General features: G+C 36.9%; 1 protein-coding gene across 11 annotated transcripts in view; it reads left to right on the top strand.

Annotated features, from left to right (window-relative positions):
- The window catches only part of TBL1XR1 (TBL1X/Y related 1), a 171,030-nt gene extending 148,853 nt beyond the window's left edge, over positions 1-22,177 (top strand). For all 11 annotated transcript variants that reach the window (XM_057306827.1, XM_026498416.4, XM_044383996.3 and 8 more), the window contains 7 exons: positions 559-619; positions 8,451-8,572; positions 8,710-8,784; positions 12,187-12,314; positions 12,907-13,072; positions 16,375-16,476; positions 17,345-22,177. In XM_057306827.1, the coding sequence (XP_057162810.1) occupies positions 559-619; positions 8,451-8,572; positions 8,710-8,784; positions 12,187-12,314; positions 12,907-13,072; positions 16,375-16,476; positions 17,345-17,371 (681 nt within the window). In that variant the 3' untranslated portion in view covers positions 17,372-22,177. The remainder of the gene's footprint in view (positions 1-558; positions 620-8,450; positions 8,573-8,709; positions 8,785-12,186; positions 12,315-12,906; positions 13,073-16,374; positions 16,477-17,344) is intronic.
- Positions 22,178-24,738: the final 2,561 nt, after the last annotated feature.

Below are 24,738 nucleotides of genomic sequence, written 5' to 3'. Positions count from 1 at the left end.
TTTACATCCCCAGAGTTACAAAACTAATGATGGGAGGGTGTTTAAAGGAATTGTGAATATATCCATCCAGATTTATGTGTCTACTTGGATATAATATACAAGACACTGTTTTACATATCGTCAAAATTCAAGCTGCCTGTGTGTGTAAATGTGATCTTTAAAAATCTTACTATTAAAAATTGGTTGGTGACTTTATTAACCAAGAATTTGCCTCCTAATAGCTAAAAAAAAAAAAAAAAATTACATTAAATACGTTATTGCAATTGAGTCTTAAGCAATATAATATAATGTCGGGTGTTTTGTAGACAACTAATAGTTACTTGAAGTGAGCTGACTGATGAAAACTCACCAGGGGAAAATGCAGCTACTTAGTAGTCATTTTCCCCCTCAGAATGGAGGTAGTGTACCCTCGTTGTACTATTGGGGATAAGTAAATGTTTAAAGTTAAATTCACTCTGACATTTCCTATTGCTCTAACATAGTTAGCATCTAATTTATGCACCTACGATGAGCTTCGTTTAACCTCTTAATACATTTTTCTTTTCTTTCCAATCTCAGACTACGATTATTTGGGACGCACATACCGGTGAAGCCAAGCAACAGTTTCCCTTTCATTCAGGTAAACCTTCACAATTTACATGAGAACTGGTGCTTCCTTCTGTTTTTCTAATTAAACTTTTGAAAGCATATCATTCATTTAAAATCTTGAAATATCAAATATCAATCTTGTTACTAGTCCTTTGAGGAGTTGATGTTCCATGACTTTCAGATTGTTAATTGTCAGGGGATCATCAAACATTTTCTGTGAAATGTACCATTAAAAAATCATTTGCAGCCTAGTGCAATTAGGTTGGTATTATCTAATGGTAGGAGCATAGATCTTGGAATCAGGAGATCTAAGTTTGAATGGCACTTCCACCCCACTTCACAAGCTTTAACACTGAGCAAGTCATTTAACCTTTCTGAGCCTCATTTTCTCTATCTGTAAATGAAGGCTAATAATTATATCTATGTGTTATGAGGATAAAACCAAATAATGTATATATGGAAATACTGTATAAAGTTTATAAACTCATACAATTTAGGTGTTGTTATTTCTCATTTTGGACTCCTGTTTCTAAATCAGTCCTCCTGTGTACATGAAATTAAAAAAGAGGCTTTCCCAGCATTGTTGGAACTTTGGTGCTTTAAGTGGGTTTCTCTTTTAAAAAATAATTTGATACTTAAATACAATAATTCCGGCCCTCCCCAATAGTGTGTTCCTTTCTCCTTGATATAGAGCCATGCATGCACCAGGGTATACAACCTGATGAGTAGAGACAGCTGGGTTTTAGTACCTGCTTTCTGTTGATGCTGTTCTCGGGGAGTTTCCTGATGATAATTATTAAACTAGAACAAGATGCCTAATAACTACAGTTGACCCTTGAACAACATAGGTTTGAACTGTGCAGATCCACTTACATATGTGGCTTTTTATTCAATACATACAATTGCAATACTCTAAATTTATGTTCTTTTTTATTGGTTTCTGTAGCTTACTTTATTATATGAATACAGTATAAAATTCATATAACATACAAAATTGACTGTTAATTGACTGTTTCTGTTCATGGTAAGGCTTCCAGTTGACAATAAGCTATTAGTAGTTAAGTTTTGGGGGAATCAAAAGTGCAGTACGGGGCGCCTGGGTGGCACAGCGGTTAAGCGTCTGCCTTCGGCTCAGGGCGTGATCCCGGCGTTATGGGATCGAGCCCCACATCAGGCTCCTCCGCTATGAGCCTGCTTCTTCCTCTCCCACTCCCCCTGCCTGTGTTCCCTCTCTCGCTGGCTGTCTCTATCTCTGTCAAATAAATAAATAAAATCTTTAAAAAAAAAAAAAAAAGTGCAGTACGGAATTTCAACTGCACGTGGAAGGGCCCTGACCCCTGTCCTGCTTAGGGGTCAGCTAAGTTAGAGCAGTAGTTGTAGGACTACCTGATTTCACTGCTTTGTTAAGGATTTTGTTGTCGTTGGGAAGAGTTTTGAAGGCTGACTAAATATTTTCCAATTTTTGGTAATATCCTTTTCACAAATAGCCAGTGGCACAGCATCACCTTTAAAACTGAAACAGCTTCTGACATTCTGGCTTTTTGTCTTTTTCTGTTTAGTGTGACTAAACAAGCCAGATGAGGTACAAAATGACTGCTGCGTGGTATCTGGGTAACATCATTGTGCAAGCATCATGGGGACAGTTCAGGCTGATTAAAACTTACCACGTTAATAGGCATTTACACATCAGTTTTTGTTTACCTGTTTACGTGCACCTTTGTTTCTAGTCCTTACCCAGGTAGAGTTCTCTTGAGGTTTGGTAGTGGTACTAGCTACTGTTTAAGGAAGACCACCTTTGTGTTCGAGACGGTGCTCTTGGTATACATGATCCCATTTAGTCCTGACTACAACCTGATGAGCTCCATGGTATTGAAGTCATTTTACAAGTAAATAAGCCTTTTCCCCAGGATATATTTTCTTGCCATGCTTTTTGTTTTTTAAAACAGCTTTATTGAGATATAATTGTCATAAAATGGGCTATACATACTTAAATTGTGCACGTTGGTATGTTTTGACATGTATATACCACCTAACCTGTCACACACTTCAGACAATAAATACACCTGTTAGTTCCAGAGGTTGCCTCCTGCCCGTTTGTGATCTCTCCCCTTCATCCCTAGACAACCACCCATGGTCTTTCCACACCAGAAATTAGTTTACATTATGTAAATGGAATCATACTTTGTTGGTCTGGTGTCTTTCACTCTGAGAAGTTGTTTTGCATTCACTTCAGTTCCTCGTGTGGATACACCACAGTGTGTTTATCCATTTACCTGTTGAGGCAAATTTGGGTTGTTTCCAGTTTTTTGGGCTGTTATAAATAAAACTGCTATCAATATTCATGTACAAGTTTTTTGTGTGGACTTGTGCTTTCATTTCTCCCATGCAACTGTCTAAGACTAGAATAGCTGAATTATATGGGAGGTATATGTTTAACTTGTTAATAAACTCCTGAATTGTTTTTCCAAAGCTTACATTTTCCATACTGGTTTACATTTTCACCAGCATTGGATATTCTCGTCCCTGCATGTCCTGGCCAGCACTTGATAAGTGGTCAGTGTCGTTAATTGGAGCCACTCTAATAAGTGGGTATTGGTATCCCATTGTGGTTTAATTTGCATTTCCTAATGACCAGTGATGTTGAGCATCCTGTCATGTGCTATTTACCATCTGTAGGTCTTACTTGGTGAAGTATCTGATCAAATCTTTGGATCTTTAATTTATTGTTTTCTTTCTATTGAGTGTTGTGAGTTCTTTATGTATTCTGAACACAAGTTTATGAGGTATTTACATATGCTGTCTTATAGTCTCTGGCTCGTCTTTGCATTGTTTTAAAAGTATCCCTGTATGTCAACTCTATTTCAAGGAAAAGAAAACAAAACAACAGTATCCCTCGAAGATCAGGAGTTATTAATGTTGATGAGTTCCATAAATTATTTATTTGTTCTTTTATGTATCATGTTTTCAGTGTCAATCTGATTTGCTCTTTTTTTCCTATTTGCTTGATGTGGAAGTTGAGGTCACTGATTTGAGACCTTTCTACTTTTGTAATATGGATATTTAGTGGTATAAATTTACTTGTAATTACCACTAAGTGACACCTCTGTCTGCATAGCTCTCTCCTTTCTGGTAATCTGTACTATGAATTCCAGCTGCCTTGGTCTCCTAGATTCTCAGCTTTGTCTCTTTGAGTTCAGGAAATTCATTGATCTCTTCCTAGAGAGATTCCTCTTCCCTATACCAAGACCTGGACTTCTTTTCCCCCAAGTTGTAAGCTTGGGCAGTTATAAAGGGCACATTGATTGTTGGTTCCCATTGTCTCAGGAACCACTGTCTTGAATTGTTATCTCATATTTTGTAAGCTTTCTGGTTGTTTTAGGCAGGAGGTAATTTGGTCATCTTGACCAGAAATAGAAGTCTATAATGTTTTTTAAATTACCATATTTTAATTGCTGTGCTAAATTGTCTCCCATATATACTCTTTCATAAAGCATAAATTATGATTACAGATAAGTTATTTTTTTTTAAGATTTTATTATTTATTTGACAGAGAGACAGCCAGCGAGAGAGGGAACACAAGCAGGGGGAGTGGGAGAGGAAGAAGCAGGCTCCCAGCGTAGGAACCTGACGTGGGGCTCGATCCCATAATGCCGGGATCACGCCCTGAGCCGAAGGCAGATGCTTAATGACTGAGCCACCCAGGCATCCCTACAGATAAGTTATAGTAAGTGGCCATTTCATACCTGTTAGTATGGCCAGAAGAAGTAATAATGTTCATGAGGATATGGAGACCTTAGGGCCCTTCTACTTCACTAGTAGGTTTGTAAAATGGTACAGTCACTCACTGTGGAAAATAGTATGACAGTTCCTCAAAAAGCTAAATATAGAATTACCATATTATGATCCAGCAATTCTACACCTCGGTATATATCCAAAAGACTTGGAAGCCGGGACTTGAACAGATTCTTGTCAGTGTTCATAGCAGCATTATTCACAGTAGCCAAAAGGTGGAAACAATCCAGTGTCCATCAACAGACAAATGAATAATAAACAAAATGTGGTCTACACGTACAATTATTACTCAGCCATGAAGAGGAATGAAGGTCTGACACATGCTGCAACATTAGTGAACCTTGTACGCATTATGCTAAGTGGAGTAAAGCACACACAGAGGGACAAGTAGTATGATTTTACTTATTAACTATCTAGAACAGGCACATTCATAGAGACAGAAAGTAAAGATTAGAGGTTCTCAGGAGTGGGCGAGGGGGAAATGGGGAGTTATTGCTTAATGGCTGTGGAGTTTCTGTTTGTTTGGGGTGATGAGAAAGTGTGAAAATAGTGGTGGTTGCACAGCCTTGTGAACATAATTAATACCACTGATTGTACACTTAATAAAAGGGTATTTTATGTTATATAGGACCACCGTATTTAAAAATTAATAATAAAATATGTCCAAACCCATTGAATTGTTCACTTTAAATGGATGAATTTCACAGTATGTGATCTATATTTCAGTAAAGCTGTTTCCAAAAAATGCGGATGACTGATAAATGGCCTTCTCTCCTTGCTGCATAGGTTCAGTTCATTCGTTACCTTCTAAATTATGAAGGTTGGAGGGAGTAACGAAAATGTATCAAAACTTGCAGGACACACAAATTTTAATCTTAGCTCCAAGATTTTAAAAGATTGTGTAGCCCTAGGCAAGTTAATTAACTTTTCTTAGTCTCTTTTATCATGTATAAAATGAGATCAGTAGTAATGAACACATCTCTCACATATCACTTACATAAAAATGCATTTTGTTGTGAGATGTATTTCTTTTTTTTTTTTTTAAGTTTACTTATTAAGTAATCTCTACACCCATCACGGGGCTCGAACTCAGAACCCCAAGATCAAGAGTCTTGTGCTCTTCCAGCTGAGCCAGCCAGGGGCCCCATAGAGATGTATTTCTTTCCTAAAGAATTTGCATCACCTAGACTCCTTTTATTTTAGGAGTAAACAAGAAGGAAGAAGGTAGGTGTTCTTAGATTATACCAATTTTATAACCATTGTATTTTATGAGCCAGGTGTATCACAAAGCATAAATCATACAACTCATGTTGCAGCATTCCCCAGCTTCTCCCAGGGAGCTTTACTTGGTCATATGGTTTTTGTTTTGTTCTGAACCCAAGGGTGTATTTGTTTGAATGCCACTTCCTATTTTCTCAGCCTCCCATCTCCTATTTTGCAGACAGCTCTGCATCAAATTAACATCCTAATACATCAGGACAGGTTCTTGGCATTCTTTGTAGCATTTTATTATACTTTTAATTGTTTTCTAAGTGTATTAGATTTTCCAGGCTTTTTTCCCCCCAGCACTTAACACTAGAACCAATTAGTTATCAAACATTTTGTTAAAATTATTTTTGAAATGATATCTTATGTAATAGTACTTAATGTCAAAACGAAAGTGTAGATTCCAGGCACGAAAACAGAATCTAAACCAGGTAGTCCACAAGGGGAAGTTAGTACAAGGAAATAGTTGCAGAGGTGTTGGAAGAGTGAAAACCAGAGGACTGTGAGGTATCCCAGAGTGTAACAACTGCAAAAAACTTAAGACGATAGAGAAGGCAGGATCCAGCTGCCCAGTGGGACTTAGAACTGGAGAAACCAGACTGCCTGGCCAGAACAGGCACCTTGGAGTAACGGTTGCCATTGCCAGCCACCCAGCCTTGAAAGAGAGATGAGAGCAAAATCGCCTGTCTTCTGTTTCTCTTGCCGTTGGGCTGGTAACAGTGTCTCCCACTGTATGAATCCATCTGGAAACCGATAGACACTGGAGCCTGGGGTATGTCATTTGCAAGAGTCCACCTGCTGTGTGTAGAGCATAGCAGGACAGAGTGTGGTTAGGAATGGCCCTGAGAGCAAGCAGACAATGAACAGGACCGTCATCGACATGCATCTAAGATGATGCGATGTGCACAGACAGCAGAATTCATACATAGTGCTCATCAAAGTTAGCCTGTATTTTTGTTTACTGGCTGATTTAAGTTGGATTCTCCCAGAAGCAGACCTTGAGCCAAGCATTTGAGTGACGCAATTTATTAAGGAAACACTCTCAGGGGAAACAAGTGAGGAACTGTAGGGATCAGGATGGGGAAGAGGGCCCAGCCTCAGCCTGATCCAGGCAGGGCTTTGGAGTGTTTATTACACCTTGGAGTTTTTCTCATCTTTAGCCACACGCTAGATTTTTGAATAATCTCCTTTCTCCCCCAAACCCAACTACATACCACCAGCCATTGGGTACTAGCCATCTTTTGGGGGGAGGGTGTTGGAGTCAGCATTAGAACAGGGCAGTTCTCTGAAGAAGTTGACCACAGGAGACCTTAGCACCAAAGCACTCAGAAACTGGGAATTAGACACAGCACAGGTAAAAGAGGGTCTGCGAAGGAGGGAGAGCAGACACCTCTGAAGTCATACTGCCTTACAACAGCAGTAGAATATAACCTGCGCTTCGCTCTGCTCGCTTGGCTCATCAGTCTAACAGTGGTCAGAACTCCTATTCGTAATATGCTTGGTGTAAAGATAGCCAGTTACTATTATGCACATATACATACGACAAGGAAATGGGTTTGTTTTTTCTTTCCCATAGACACAAGTTCTGAATATTGTATTAAATGCTTTATACAGCTTCACTTTAACTTCCTCCTCGTCTCTAAGTGTTTACTCTGAATGGTAAACTTGTTCTGTAAAGGGCCAGAACACAACCTTTTTGGGCTGTATAAGCTGTAGAATCTCTATGGGAGCCAGTCTGGTCTGCCCTTGTAGTGCAAAACAGCCATGATAATATGTAACCAAATGAACTTGTCTGGGTTTTAATAAAATTTTATTAGGACACTAAAATCTGAGTTTTGTATGATGTTCACATTCATAGGTCCTCTTTTGATCATGTGTCATCTTGTGATCCCCACCCCCAGCCGAATGAAACGTGAAAACTACTCCTGGCTAATGAACACTGCTCTCAACCCAGTGTTTTTTGTGTGCTCCTATTGCTTAACCCAGTTACTTGCTATCGTTACCTTAATCTGCATTACTAATTATAGAGAGCCTTTGCACCTTGCAGCAGGGGGAAATGAAAAGAAAGACTCTCCAGTCATATCAGAGCTGAAATAACTATTAATAGCCAGCCAGTTTTTGGGCGTCTGAGGTTTTAAATTCAATGACGTAGGTTTTAAGCGGTGTCTGACAAGAATCACTTAGAAGAAAATGTATTTGCGATCATATGCAATATTCCACTTATCAGTTGAGTGATTTGGAAATAATTCAGCATAACATTTGTCTAACTTGTAATTTACAAGGTACTTTTCACACACATCATCTCACTTGATCTTCACAATATCCTTGTGTGTATTAAGCTTAAAGGTTTTATCCTTTTTTAGATGAGGAAAATATCATGGAGGTTAAATGACTTGCTTGGGGCCCAGCGGTTAGGGAGTGGAGGAACCAAGCCCCCTTGTCTATTGAACACTCAAGAGTATTTTAGAAATAAAAGGAAGTATAACATCACTTTTAAGTGTTTACAAACACGATACCAAGAAGCCAGTGCTAGTAATTTATAGAGCAAGCTCTCAGGAACCCTGATCTCCTGTGTTACTTTCTGTTAGGCTTTGTCTCACAGAGAGACAACTGAACTGAAATGGATTCATTTGTGATATTTAGATGCCTTCATTTTTAAAAATTCTATTACTAACGTAAAAATTATAAAGTAAAATGCTCAAGTTCCTATCAGCATACTTAATGTCCAAGCGTGGCGTAAAGCCCAAGCTCCGAGATTTCAGTCCGTGTGGAATGAATGCAGACTCAGTGCTTTTTCTTTCCAGCACCAGCACTGGATGTTGACTGGCAGAGCAACAACACCTTTGCTTCTTGTAGCACAGATATGTGCATACATGTCTGTAAACTAGGACAAGACAGACCTATTAAAACATTCCAGGGACATACGGTGAGTAGCCTCCCCCCCGCAAAGTGGTTATTATGAATAAGTAATATTACAGAGTGGCTTTGCAGTATGTATGTTTAACATCCAAAGAGCAACCCAGTCTATAAAATGAAAATGTGAATATTTACTGTTATTTTTAGAATGAAGTAAATGCTATCAAATGGGACCCAACTGGCAATCTTCTGGCCTCCTGTTCTGATGACATGACTTTGAAGGTAATTCGAGGAGTGGGGAGACATGCAGTGGAGGTGTCATGAAGAATGACTGTTCTGGCCGTTTTTAGATTATTTAGAATGTCTGTCTTACAGTTCATTGAATGCTTAAACCTGGGTCAGGATTTACTCTACTTTTTAGTACTTAATCATTGTTTTTTATATTTTATTTTGTGAAGTATTTCAAGTGTTTAAATATAGCAAATAAATTCTATTTAAAAGAGTGATAGGAATTGTGCTACAAAACCTGCTGTCTTAATTGTCTTCACTTCTAGAAGGTCATATACGGATTCAATTAAAGTTTATTTGCACATGTAAAAATTTGACTAATAAGTAACAGGTCTTTGTAGCATTCGTGGATTTTGCTGAAATTCTGTGAACTATATTAATTTGATTTTGTGGTGTGAATGTGTATCATCCTTGCTGGGAAGCAGATATGTAGCAGAGAATTGCTTAGCTGGTGAGGGAGCCTCGTTGACACACGCCAGCTCGGCAGCTCGACATGGATTTATGTTTTTCTTGTCAGTGTGACTAAAAGCAAAACTAACACCTTGCACCTGTGCACATCACGTTTAGAGAAAAAACATTTTGAGATAAAGAACAGCCTAGTACTAATCTCCAATATTAATGAAGTTTTGAGCCCTTTCCTGCAACATAGTAACTCTCCTGAAAATAATTTTATCTTGACGCTGCAATGCCAAGGGCTGCAGATGTGGTGACCCTTGCAGATGGAGGAATCATGAGAGAAAACTGCTTTTCCTCCTGTCAACAGACTAAATGTAACCTTGGTAACCTGGTGGGGTTTTTTCCTTAAATACCTCCTGTGTTTCTAGTTATCAGTTTTCTCAAGCCTGGGCCCCCTGGCAAACATCGCTACTACAAAGGCTTCTCTTAATGCTTTTGTCTCTGGGTTTACTTTGCATGCGTGCGCGTTGCAGTCATAAAATGAAAAGCTTTTGGAACAGAGTGTGGCACATAAGCGGAAATGAAAGAAGGCCGGTGGCTGGAGAGTCTACTGAGTTGCAGTTAGATAAGTTTGAACTAGAAAGTGTTAGCTTTTCGTCCTAACAATAATGAAAGGTCAGATTTTTAAAGCAGACACGGGATGGGTCGATACTGTATAGTGGAGCCAAATTCTGAGAACAAGGAACATGAGTCAGAAGATCCTGCGAAGCCTGCGCGGTGATCGAGCCGTGCAGGTGGAGGTGCTAGGGGGGCCTGATGCTCCGAGAAGAACTCTGCCCTTGGCAGAAACATTTGGGACTTCTCTGCAGGTGGGTGGTCATTCAAAGCCATGGGCTCGGATGAAGCTGTGTAGGGAGAGAGGACAGAGTAAGAAAAGAGGGGAACCTTAGAAATAGAAAGTCTTAAGAAACTCCCAGAAATTGCCAGCTCAAGAGGAACGAGCTTCCAAAAAGAAACTGAGAAGGAATGACCCAAATGGAAAAAGAGTGTTCAGAGAAGAATGTTCCAAGGGAGGTGATGGATGGGAGTTAACAGTGGCAATGCTATTGAAAGGTCAAATGAAATAAGTTTTGAAACGTATTTTGGGGGCTTATTTACATGGAGTTATAAATGTCTAGGATCCAAAAACATGATGGGTTTGCTTCGTTATCTCTTATTGGTACATTGCAGACATGGGAAACACACCTGATTTTTGCGGGGGTTTTTTTTGTTGCTGGCAGTTGGGTTTTGATATGTGTTTGTGTTTGGCAAGATTTACCCCCATGTCTTTATGGAATGATTTTGCCAGAAATACTCCAGTATAGGTTTTTCTTGGTTTTTGCTGAGAAATAATATTAATTTTAAACCTCTATACACATGTGTTTTCAACTCAAGCAAGGCTATTCTCTACTCATCATTTTAACTTTAATTATTGCTTTGTCATTTTTCATGATTGGTTCTGTATGAGTCATTTTTCTGAGCTTTTATTATGGTAAGAAAACTTACCGTGACATCTTTTTTTATCAGATTTTTAAGTGTACAGCGCAGTATTGTTATCTATGGGCACAATATTGTAGATCTGTAGAGCTGAAATTTTACACTTGTCGATTAGCTGGTCCTCCTAATCTCTTCTCCTCAGCCTCTGGCAGCTACCATTCTTTTCTTGGCTTCTGTGAGTTTTAGATACCTCATATAAATGGGGCCGTGCAGTATTTGTCCTTCAGATTCATCCATGTTGTTGCATAGTTCAGGAATTCCTTTTTTTTAAGGCTGAATGATAAATGTATTACATACATTATATTGTACGTAATACCTTATTTTCTTTATCCATTCATCCATTGATGGACACTTAGGTTGTTTCTGTGTCTTAACTTCTGTGACTAATGCTGCAGTGAACAGGGAGTGCAAATATATTTTTAAGATTCTGATTTTAGTTCTTTTAGATAAATACGCAGAGGCGGGATTGCTGGATAATATGGTAGTTCTGTTTTTATTTTTTTGAGTATCGTGCATACTGTTTTTCATAGCAGCTAATGCTTTGCGTTCCCACCAGCAGTGTAACAAGTGGTCTAATTTCTCCACGTCCTTGTCAACGTTTATTGTCGTTTTTATTTTATAATAGCCATCCTAATAGATGTGAAATGATATCTCATTGTAGTTTTGATTTGCATTTCCCTGATGGCTAGTGACATTGAGCATCTTTTCATGTACCCGTTGGGCATTTGTATATCTTCTTGGAAGAAAGGTCTGTTCACATCAGTTGCCCATTTTCAAATTGGATTATTAGGGTTTTTGCTATTGAGTTGTAGGAGTTCCTCTTATATTTTCAAAATTAACCCTTTATTTATATATAGATATATGGTTTGCATGTGTGTTCTCCCATTCTGTCAGTTGCCTCTTTACTTTATTGTTACCCTTGCTGCTCAGAAGCTTTTTATTTATATAGTTCCATTTGGCTTTTTGGTTTTGTTTTTGTTGCCTGCACCTTAGTGTCATACAGGAATGTGTTATTTGCATGTTGCTTGCGTATTTGCCCTTCTCTGTTACAGAATGTTTTCTGATTCTAAATCCTGAAAGGAATTTATAATCTACATCCTTTAATTAAGGGACAGTGTCGAAACTAATGCCTTCAACATTTTAGGATCGTTACCCAAGGGACTTACTAAATGTTGAAGTTTGTACCGTCTGAAGCTCTCGAAGTTAATCTTTGAACTACAGCTAATTCAGTCTTGAAGCCTCAGAATAGTGAACATTTGGAGAGGACTTAAAGCTAATTTGTCATTTTTAGAAGAGAGAGAAATATTAAATATATTCTACATTTTAATTTCTTTGCAAATAATTCCCTTGATCACTAATCATTGTCTGGTTATACTGCTTATATTTTAGATTGGCACATTAGTATTTTAAATGTATCCTTTGTATGGGAAAATATGACTACATACATTTTTCTGTTTTGCTCAGATATGGAGTATGAAACAGGACAGTTGTGTCCATGATTTGCAAGCCCATAATAAAGAAATTTATACTATCAAATGGAGTCCAACAGGGCCGGGGACAAATAATCCAAATGCCAACCTTATGTTAGCAAGGTAATATTTCTGTTTTACTCTTTCCTTTATGAGTCTTCTACACAAAAAGCTTCTAATAAATATGACAGAGTTAGGAAAGATTCCATGAAATGGGAATGTATCCTGCAAGGAATGTTTTTTTGATGGGAATATTTAAACTTGGAGTTTTATTCTTATTTCAGTCCATCATGGATTTTTATATCTTGAGTTATCAAATATTTATTGATGATATCAAATATTGATTAAAAACTCAAGTAATCGAGGCATAGTGCAATAAAGTTTCTTCAGCATTAAAAAAAATAATATTAAAAATATAGTCAATACATTGTTCAAAACCATGGATCAGTCAGTGTAAAAGAATAATTTAAAGAGCCAAGGAATACCATGAATTCAGCTTATTTTGTTTTTTTAGTTCAGGGACTCGGAGGTGCTCTTAAGCTGCCTTTTCTCCTGTATAGCTTTGCTTCCAGAACACTTGCTTCCTAACAGCCCAGTCTGCATCTCATAAGGAATTTGTGGCTAGCTACTAGAAATGGCTGAATATTATAGATTGGTGGTGGGGCATGGGAGTATTTCATTACTTATGGAGTCATTTTGTTTCCTCCTTTGTCAGTGCATCCTTCGATTCTACTGTTAGATTATGGGACGTAGACCGAGGAATTTGCATCCATACTTTGACAAAACACCAAGAGCCTGTGTACAGTGTGGCTTTCAGTCCTGATGGCAGGTACCTGGCAAGTGGTTCTTTTGACAAATGTGTGCACATCTGGAACACACAGGTATGTCTCAGTTATTTAACTCATCACCTGCTTTCATAGTTACCAAGAAGCACTTGCCTATAGAAATTCTCTTTTCTCTTTTGGTTGTCATTCCTTTTGCGACATTAGTTCAATCCTAGTTTTTAAGTGAGTACTTTTTTTTTAATTTACAGCCAAGGAAAGACTGAAGTGAATCGAAGTTACATTTTCCTAATGTAGACCAGAATTTAGGAATAAATTTAGATTCTTGTTTTATTTTTTTTCAAGTTTACTGACCTAAAATGTGAGAATTTGAGATGCACTTTTAGATAAATGATGTAGTTTCTTGATTTTCTAAAAGCCGTGTCTTTGAAGGAGCTATATGTGAGCAGTTAATAGATTGTGCTAAAGGACAAGATTTTCTGGCTGAACACAGCGATTCATCAGGAATAAACTTAAAACTGTACTACCTTTTTAGGGATAGTACTATAGAGAGATCGTTTCCTAAAAATGGAGAGATTAGCCAGTTGCTTTGTTTCATCTTCTCACCTTTTTAGCGTTTATGCTCCACATACTGTTTTTTTAATAGCAGTGGCTTGACTGCCCCACCCCGTCGGTGACCCCTTCTTGGGTGGTTGTAGCACACCCATAGTCCGTTACTGTGAGCTCTTTCTCTTTGTATACCTGGTCATCGTAATTGGTCAGACTCTTGCATAAATCCTCATTCTCAAGTATCATTTTTAATCAAGTTAGGCATTCAGATGTTCCCCTGTAAACGTTAAAGAGGTGTACACTGGGAAGTCTTGGAGCTCCCATTTTTTCTTGATTCCCTATGAGTAACTATTTTTATTAGTTTCTCTTTCATTCTTCCTGACATTTTTTGTGTATGAAAGTATTAAGATTCTTTCATTTTTATACTCTCACTGTTTTTTTTTTAATTTATATTTTTAACCCCCTTAGAATTGGTTTTTATATGTATGATCTGAGGTAGAGATCTAATTTTATATTTCTAATGGATAGCCAGTTGTCCAACACTTATTTACCCCTTTGCTGTCTCATAGTGCCACTTCTTTCATATATCACGTTCTTATTGTGGTTTATTCATTAGATTCACTTGTCCTGCATTGATAGACATTGTATATACCTGCACCATTAGCATAGTTTTAATAACTAACTTTATGGATCCCCTGATTAAGTCTTTCTTCTCCCTTCATTAAAGTTTTATAATTTCTTTATGAAGGTCTTTTTTCTTGATTTATTCTGAAGTGCCTAATGGATATTATTGCTAACCATGAATGACGTCTTTTTAAAAATATATTCCTTTTACTTACTGGTTGTTGCTTGTGGTTGGAACATCGCGAATTCTGGCACATTGAGACTGAATCCATCCACCTCTCTGAGCTCTCGTATTAGTTTTAATAGTTTTTGGTTTCCCCTTGACTTTCCTTTAATCTTTTTGTTTTGTGATTGAATAGCAGAGACTTTCTAAGTACAATCTATAGATCGTACTGTGTTGTATACAATCTGCGTGTTGTATACATTTTCAGTCACTTATTTGCTCCATTGTGAAAAAAATGAATTCAAATGAAATTTGGGTATAGAAGTGTAGGATTCTAATGGAGGATACTGGTAGGCTCTTAGGGGCATTTGAACAACTATCCATACTATTTAGATGTATCACTATTGTGTATCAGAAAATATCATTTTACTTTTTTAAGTTTGAAAATAGTAAAATGCATCTAGTGAGCTGTTGGTGCGGTCATTGTCTCTTTGTCATATATAAATCCCGTTTTTTCTTTCGTCACTTGGATTATCGTCCATATGATACGTTACCTAAGCATTTCAAGGTCAGTTGTTGAAGTCTGGTCTGAACACACATACACAGATTTGAGCAGTGCTGTTAATCCATTGGCCTTTGTTAATGTTAGGGCTCTAGCTTGTAGACCATGCTGTTTGGGTTCAGTTATAGCCTGATTTGAGCTTAGAAATTGGTAAGTGCTTTGGAAAGAAAGTTGGATTTTTTTAAACCCCAAAGCTTTCTGTCCTGTAGATTTTACTTCCTGTGCATCAACAGACTTTAGATTTTGTTGGTGCCACTCCTTTCTCTTAATTAACCATGGAAATATACTCGAGACTACTATACTCACACTTCCATGAATCTTTTATATTGTAAGAAACTTGAGGTAGAGGGAAGAAAACAGTCGAACCTGTCTGATGCGGTCAGCTGTAGCAGTGCACCTGTGGTTTCTGCAATATTAGCAGGATGACTTTGAAGAGGAAAGCAAGGGAAAAGACACTTCTGGCTTAGTAATTAAATTAGGATTGGCTGTCTGAGGAGGTATTTACAAGGTACATGTCTTACTGCCATGTTGTTTTTAGGTAGACCTGCTACGTCTAGTTTGACCTTTTTAGGTTATCGTAAAGCTGAGAGATACTTCTCTGCTTTGTCAGGGCAGAACACCAGAAGCATATTTTTCATTGTTTTCCAATTCCTCACAGCAGAGCCTCTGATCTTTGCCCTGTTTAATGACTGGTTTCCTAGGAGAATATGTTTTTTTTTACTGAGTTTTAATTGTTCAGTGGGTAACTGAATAATTTTGGTTTCCTTTTTTTTTTTTTTTTTTTTAATCTCTTTTAGCTTAGGGGCTTCTCAGTAAATATAGAGTAACTCACAGACTTACATTGGAATTGGAATTGTCTTTACTAGTTTATTGTGCTTTCTCTTTAGGATGTTTTTTTTTGTGTTTTTTTTTTAAAGATTTTATTTATTTATCCGACAGAGATAGAGACAGCCAGTGAGAGAGGGAACACAAGCAGGGGGAGTGGGAGAGGAAGAAGCAGGCTCCTAGCGGAAGAGCCTGATGTGGGGCTCGATCCCATAACGCCGGGATCACGCCCTGAGCCGAAGGCAGACGCTTAACGACTGCGCCACCCAGGCGCCCCTAGGATGTTTAATCAAAGAAATTCTGACTTCATTTTATCTCTCTAAATGTTAGCCAGACTCATGCACCCTTCAACAGCAACAACAACAGTTTATTTCAGGTCATACATTGAATGTTTACTCCACTGTTGACTGTATCAACGAGGCCACATGGTTGTCAGTACTGGAGAAACAGAGAGTGTGTGTGAGAGAGAGAGAGAGATCTATTGAGTGCAGGCAAGTGTTATTTTATAGGACTATCATCACATTTCTGGTGTTTCGAAACTTCTAATTTATTTTGGAGTCAAAGCTGAATTCCATCTCTGATTGCTAGAAATAATGCCATATAATATTTTACCTCAATATTTGGAATTATAATAATATATGTTCTCATTTTTAAGAATCTGTTTTTTCATTTTTTTAGACAGGTGCTTTAGTTCACAGCTATAGGGGAACAGGTGGAATTTTTGAAGTTTGCTGGAATGCAGCAGGAGACAAAGTTGGAGCCAGTGCATCAGATGGTTCAGTAAGTATCCTGAAGTGTTTCCAAGGGGGTGGGTGGTGTGTAAGCGTAGTAAATAAATGTGGCTTATTGTGGTTGTGACTACAGAAGTCTTTTCAAAATAAGTTTTATGGCATTGATCTTTTTTACTGGAGTTTGTATATTTTTCTTGTTTATTTCATTCAAATAATAAAAACAAAATATAGGCTGTGTTTGCCAAAAGAGTATCTTCATAACCAAGAAATGGATAGTTATTTTTAATGTAAACCTTCATTAGTGAAATCGAGCATAGAAGAATACCACTCTGAGAGAGATTTGAATTTTTAATTCCTTTTTCTACCTTGTCTTCCCTGCAGAAGAGTGTTGGTGGCCCAGGGAAGGGGGGGGAGTAGAGGCAGTTGAGTCCTGCATTGAGGAATGAGTGATACTGAGAGACTTTCAGGATGAGATTGGCCAACTCTTTATAGCCAAAACTAGTTTTGGCTTCCAAAGCTCTGAAGGCAAAGGGAAAATGGAGGGGGTATTACCCATTAGCTGCTTTCTGAAGCTGTAGCTTAATATAATCTGAGTTCTCTTTCATTTAGGCCCAGAAGATAGGAAATGGTCTATCTTGAGCATATTTTTTCTGTTTTTTAATTAACGGAGAGTAGATCTTCAAAATTTTAGCCGTGGTTCTTTCTTTGTAGTGTTAGCCCATGGTGATTTCCTCCATCTCTTAGATGATTTGTCTGATTTCTGTTGGTTAAGTGCCCAGCGCTATGATTACTGCTGCTTTACCAGTTTCGTGAACTCGGAAGTAAAAATAGATTTCAAACTGTACTATAGAAACGTTAAACTAAAAATGTACAATGAAATTCTTAACACACTGGTTGATTATTTTAATTTCTTACAGGTTTGTGTATTAGACCTTCGGAAATAGCGCTACTAGTTGGAAGCCATGGACCGACTATGAATGTGTACATAGCCAAAATGACTGTCCCTGACCCATGTACTGCTATAGTCCCACTTGAACCATGGCCAGTCCACTACAGCCAAATCTAAAAGAAATATATACATACAGTGTATATAAACAAAATTGCACCCTGAAGATGACAGAATTTTGTCACAGCTTGTGAATTCTGTTCACCAAGTGCTGGAATCTAATCTGCTGTGCCCCTAAAATAGCATTTAGAAGTTTGGGATATGAAAAACAGAAGAGAGAAAGAAATATGCGTTATAAAAGCAGCCCATATGTGTACCAGTTTTTGGATACTAATGACAGCCTTGTTTTTCCCCTTTGAATCAGAAGACACCATGGATTATATTCTTTTTTCCCTTCAGTAGTTGAGCAGTTTGTATGTACAGAGAAAATGGACTTACAAAAACTTGCAGCAGTAGTTTGTTCTCGCTTTTAAACTTTGTTTTCGGTTTAGTTTATGGATGCATGAAGTAAGGGAGTGAATCAGTTTCTTGTTTATATTTTTTTCACCTTTTAAACAAAAAATTCTTAAAAATATTTTAATGCATTCTTTTGAAGAGATAGATGTTTGGTACATTTTATGGCTCCCAGAGCATATATTCAATTGGTGCATGTTGTGGAAGGGGGAATTGGAAATTGAATGAAAACATATGACTTTTGGTCATGTCAATCTGTAAGACACATCAGTAAAAGGATATTATGCTCTGTTTTTTTGTTTTGTTTTGTTTGTTTTGTTTTGTTGTTTTTGGGGGTTTTTTTTTGTTCTTTTTTGGTGATGTGGCTTAAATGCAATAGTTTCTTTTTTGGGACATATTTCTGCCAATTAAAGACTAGAAGGGCACAATTTTTTTTTTTTAAATACCATAGAGAAGATGCATAAAAAAAAAAATCTTCTGATGTTTTGTAGCCATAACTAAATTATGGTTAAAATGTGCACTATTGTGAAAAGGAGCAAAGTAGGTTTGGGGTTTTTTTTTTGTTGTTTGTTTATTTGTTTGTTTTGCTTTGTTTTTTAAGAGATTAAAATGTTTCTGGATAAGGATTAGCTTCTCAAAGTGTCCATCATTCTGTGTAGAAGCTTAAATATGTAATGTAACCAAACTCCAGTATTAAAAATCTCTCATGTTGTTTTTCTTTATACAAAGCAAGATAACGGCATATAACACTGCCATTACACGGCAAAATGTTTGCTACCTTAGTTTAAAAACAATCTTTAAAACAAAAGACTTGCTTCAAGATGTTTTTAAATAGCAGTGATTCAGAATTTAAAAAAGAAAGTGTAATTGCACTAACCTCCCTGCTGCTCTGATTCTGCATTCGTGGTACTCGTGACTACATTTTTTTCAAATACGGATAGATTTAAGCTGCTATTTTTTTTTCTCCGTAATCACTACTATATCATGTCTTTTACTCTGCTTATAATATCAAGTATTTTCTGAAAGATAATAGGTTTCAGAGCAAACCTCTTGTGTTCATGCAACTAAAAATTAAAATACACAGAATTTGCAAATGATAGCATGGGGCTGTGTTTATATGTGTGACTAACAGGGTTTGTCATGATTAATGTAAGTATCCACAAGTGTCAGTTTTGAAGAGAATAGTTGTCAAATTTATATTGCAAAGATTTTAATTAAGGAATTGCTTATTATTAAGCTTAACAAATTTATAACACTATTTCCGTCACTAATTATTTTGAGGCCTTTACTACTAAAATTTTAACCTATGTTTTAAGTGGAAGTAGAAACCGATTTAACCCAAGTAACGCAGCTTTGATTTTCAGCAGTTGTTGTTTTGCTATTTTTACAAAACAGCATTGATTGAAGCAAGTCTTGGTTTTACTAAGGTAGGATAGCATTTGCTATTGGTAAAGAGAATAAATACACTTAATTTCACAATACATTGTTATATGTACCCCAGTTATTGTTAGTGGGGACTATGATACTGTAATAATATTTTTAAAAATTTACATCCAGAGAGGCAGTCACTCATGATGGTTTTGTGCCAGCTGTTTTTAGGGTTTTGGATCACATTATAGATATTTAGAACTATTACCCTGTGACTTATGTAGGAAACCTAATATGCTGAGTATCTGGCACTTGAAATCCTGCTTTTATTGCTAGAGGTCCACATCTGTGGTTGACCTCTGTTGTTGTTTAAAAAAAAAATAAATAAAAATTTAAAAATCTGTGCAATAATTTTTAAATGTGCTCCCAGGAATAGACACAAATGTTTTGAGTAGATTTAAGCTGCATTTTCCTTTAGTGATGCATCTGTCAATTGCACTGAATTTAAATCTGAAAGTCAGAGGTGATTATTGATAGTACTTTTGTATTTTGATACGGACAATTTATTCATTTGCATACAGTTATTGACTTTTCCCCCCCAGCTGATTAAAAGATAGTCAAGACGTTCTGCAGGATAGCTGCCCAAGTAGACAGCTGCATTTTGACGGTATTGTCACCTTTTCTTTCTTTCTTTTTTTTAATCGTTAGCTATTTTACTTAAGCATAATAGCCACAATAGGACATATAAAAGATGGTAAATACAGAGCTTTATCCTGAAGTCTTGGGTCTTTTCAGGGGGGCCCTTGGGGAAAGGCGTCCGTTCTGTAGGCTTGGGTCCTTTATGAGCGTCCAGTTGATTTTGCTGCTGTTCCCGACAGCGTCATTGCTGCTGCTGTGCCACGGTGCTGCTCCGACAGACAGGAGTGAGATCGCCCCCAACCTGAGCAGTAACTCGATTGTAGGAGACCAAGTTTCACGGCCTGCACAATTCTGTATTTGAGGTTCTTGGCTCGTTTTTCCTTCCTTTTTTTTCTGAGAACTTATTCCTGAAGATCAACGGATTCCGGTAGATTTTCTGTCGTTTTCGTTGTATATCGTTGTATAAGCTACTGTAACAAACTTATAAGGAAAAACAGAAAGGAAAACTTGAATGACTAGAGTACTCTTTGATTAAAGTAGAATAAAGAAAGAGCAGCTGTCACTCTTAAACTTCATAAAGGAATATCTTTCTTTCCCTCCTCCGTGTAGGAAGTCCCATACGGTCTTCTGTTTGTTCCAGTCCCCATTTCTGTCCTTGATCAGGTACCATCATTGACTTTCGAATGACTTTCAGAAGTGGTAACTTTTAATTTCCTACTAGATTTTAGAGTATATTGAATTCTGTTTTAACTAATAATTCTCTAGGTAAGTATGTTTTAGGATTAAACACCTTTTACAGATACTGAAAGTGCCTCCTTTTGTGGTGTAAAAAACAAATTATGGTGCAAAAAGTAATTATTAGATTGAAATACATGAAGGTTTTTTGCTTTTTGACATATAAAAATGTCAAGAGAAAGGCCAAAGATTTGTACTTTTTCACTTATAAAGCACTCCTTTTTTCCTTAGACTTCTTTCTGTCAAATTAGATTTAATGAGAGAGTACTATTTTTAAGGAGCTATCTGTTTATGTAGAATGATTTTGTTAAGAGTAATGTAAACTATTATTGCATAGAGGCCCGAAGAGGAGTATGCATTTTTGCTATTTAAAGGAATCACAAATGACTGTCCTTATGTGAGCAAAAATGTTAAATTTTAACTAGGTAAGCAGAAAAATAATCTCAAATGCAGTGCTGTTTACTCTTTTCAAAACCGTTTTCATCTTCTTAAGCACATTGTACATTTCTATGGAACCTGCATTTATTCTCACATGCTAAGGGTGGTACTGGCATTTGGTGAATTACTGTTGACTGTTTCCACAGAAATTCTATTTCAGTGGACCAACATTGTGGCATGGCAGCAAATGCCAACATTTTGGGGAATAGCAGCAAATCTACAAGAGACCCTGGTTGGTTTTTTGTTTGTTTGTTTTTGTTTGTTTTTCCTTCTGAATCAGCAGGGATGGAAGGAGGGTAGGGAGGTCATGAATTACTCCTTCCGGTAGTAGCTCTGAAGTGTCACATTCAATATCAATTTTTTTAACATGATTCTAGTTAAATGTAGAAGAGAGAGAAAAAAGAGAAAGTGTTCACTTTTTTAATACACTGATTTAGAAATTTGATGTCTTATATCAGTAGTTCTCAAGTATTAATAGCATTCTTTATTTCTGCCTTTACGTTGACAGTGTTGAAGCAGGGTGAATAACTAGGGCATCTTTTTTTTTTTTTTCCTAGTAAGCTGTTTTACGATGTTTTCTTTGGAGTTTCTGCATAAGTTCAAGAAAACATTCTGCATGTTGTATCTAAGTCCGATGTACTTATCCATCTCATTAAAAGCAAACACAGACTGCGTTTTGTGGCTCTGTGACCCCTAAATACAGAAGCAATTTCCTTCTTTCCTGACTTTGACATTGTAGCTATGATGTTCTCATTTTGATTTTGGCAAATCCTTTGGGTCTAATTCTGTGAGCCTACCTATAGCACTGGATTAAAATGTCTGCATCATTTCTTTAGTTATCCAGTTAACTTTAAAACTGTTGTAAAAGTGTAAACCAGCCCATGACAGTTTTTGTACGCGTTAAAGAACGTTCTTGTTCAGTTTTCATGATTCTTGTGTAAGGAAGACTGATCCAGATGTTCTCTGCTGTCCTGGACCATGATAATTACACTCACGATGTACTTTGGTTCCACATCACAATGATTTGTCCCCAATGACCCTTTTATCCTTTCTAGGCACATTTTTGTTGTTGTTGTTGTTGTTGCGGTTTCCCTTTGCATTGTATTGCTTTGACAACTGTAATTTGAATCAGATCTGAAAGAGGTCCAGAATAAAATATATTTTGATATTATGTTGGCTGTGTACATATATGAAACCTTTGATATCTATGTAGTTTGTACAGACTATTTACTAGTCAAGTAAAGAGAGAGGGATGCTATTTCTTGTTTACAATTTCTTGTTTACATTTTAATTGCATTTACTCCTCCAATGTTCTATTGTAGAATAAACTTTTTTTGCTCTGAGTTAGCCTTCATGACATATAACATGTCTATTCTCTCCCACACTGCTGTTTAATCAGTTATAACAACTACCATCGGAACCCAAACCACTGTTTTCCCTAAATGTGTTGTTTTCTAAGATAGATACTTTAAGCCCAGAGATGAAATTACGAATTTTACTATTTTATTACTTCTCACAGGAGATGAGATTTTTTAAATGAAGGGATTATTTACTATTTTTATTAAAGACTAACAGAGCATTTAATCAGCTAAGAAGTAACAATCGCTTTTTTGAATTATTTTGGAAAATAATGCTGTATTTAAAGGACATCGTTTCACATAAACTAAAAGAGACCTCAGATTCATTTGCTTAGTGCGCAAGTTGAGCCCAAACCGCGTGGATGTATGTTGCTGAAGCTTTTAGGGCAGGATTCGCAGCTTCCTTAGTGGCATTTTTTTCTTCATATAAACCTATTCTAATTTAGTAATTTTCTTCCTTAGCTAGTTGCTTATGTTGCTAACAAACCTTACAATCTTTGAAGAATGATACCAGGCACCTTCCGGTTTTAATTAATTCCAGCTCTTAAGAGTTACTTAGAGACTTTTTAAAAGAATCATTGAGCACATTTTTTGTTTTCTTGTTTTGTTTTGTTTTTTTAAGGAAAAAAGAAAGCTTATATTGTTCAGGTCTTCTGCCTCTCCCTTTCATTTCCGTAAGCAGAAACTAACACGGGCATAGACTTGTCATGTTTACTGAATTATAAGTTTTTACAGTTGCTAGAACTGTCTGACAGTCTTTCAGAGGGTTAACTTTTATTGCATGGCATCGATTAATAATCTGCGTTTTGCACTTTCAGAAAGTGTTGGACTACTAAGGATTATCATCCATCTACACTTCAGGTGAAACCAAGTCAGTTTCAGTAGTCATGGAAGGGGTTATTTTTAATTTCATAGTTCTTATGCTTTGCAATAGATCAAATTTCTCACCTATTATACATAGTAGCAGATGAAAGTTTACTGTTTCCCCAATATATTCATTTGCAAAATGCAGTGGAGGAAAAGACACTATGGACAGTAGATTTATGGTGCTTTTCTCTGCTGTACCAAAGCTCTCTGTCAACAATGAAATGTTAACCCTATGCTACTTTCTCTGCATGTTTCTTCTTAAATGTCATATCTCAATGCTTATTTGTCCTAACTTGTAATATTTTTGTATTAAATTTTTTAGGAGTTCCTTGTAATTTCTTTATAATTTAAAATACATTAAACACAAAGTGTTTAGTAAAGTACAGAAGACAATTATTAATGTTTCTTGGTGGTTGGGTTCGTATGATCACTTATGCAAACAATTCACATTTTAAGAACTAGGACCAGTGGGATGGAATCTATGCAAAAAAAGATAATACAAATCTTGTTTTGTTTTGTTTTTTCGAGTTAGTATGTTCTACTAACCCAGTGTCAGAGTGGGCTGCTTGAAGAGCTGCCGCATCACCAGAAATATCAGAAGCATAGTTTGGAGGGCCTCTGGGCCGGACTACTAGAGAGGAGTTCAAGCACTGCGGGGATACCTCCGGTAGTCAGACTCTTGCATTAAAAATCCAGTCACACTGAACTCAGTCTGAGACATTTGAAAACATCAGCTGTCAGAATCTCGTACATTCAAATTAAAGGATTTTGAAAAATCGACACATTGTCAGGTCCTCTTCTACATAAGCTCTTATCGACTCGATTTACATACACTACTTGACCAGGTTGATGATCTGATTTTCCAGCTTGGGTACCTGCAGAGCAGTGTACCTCACTAGAGGATTAGGGAGTAGCACATCTAGCGTGGGTATCATCATAAAGGCCTGGAGTCATCAAATAATTCAAGTGAAGCTTAATAGCACATAAAAAGGTAGCTCTGTAGTATGTTTTAAAATATTTCCATTTAAGTGGTTGAAATATTTTAGTGTATGGAAATAAACGGAGATATGAAGTTGTGCACATGTGGTGTTGAAGGAAACGATGTCTTAGGATAAATCCAGACCAAATTAGAGGTAAGTAAACTTTTTAACAATGTAGCCAGGAGTCCATTAAAACCCTATTTAGCCCTACCCTGAACCTAAGATAGCATAGGGATGTGTGCATTTTTTGTGCTTGTTTGTGTGCCATAGATGATGGGGGTGGGGGCTGAGGAAAGAAGGGGTTATGTCACTGGCATACTGTATGCTTATTATAAAACACATGCTTGTAAGGAAATTGAAAAATAATAAATCCCCATTTCCATGCTCCCAGCTAGTTCCTCAGTTGGAAACCACTGTTAATATTTTGTCCTTGCAAAATTTTTAATAAAAAAAAAAGGAAAACATAAATGCAATTCTAGTTTTCACTGATTTCAAAAACTTTTTCACTGAAATCTTCTGAAACTTTT

The sequence above is a fragment of the Ursus arctos genome, unplaced genomic scaffold (genome assembly GCF_023065955.2).
Source record: "Ursus arctos isolate Adak ecotype North America unplaced genomic scaffold, UrsArc2.0 scaffold_4, whole genome shotgun sequence".
In the NCBI taxonomy this organism is placed as follows: Eukaryota; Metazoa; Chordata; class Mammalia; order Carnivora; family Ursidae; genus Ursus; species Ursus arctos.
Note: the sequence above shows the minus strand (reverse complement) of the source record. Positions and strands in the feature narration are given on the sequence as shown.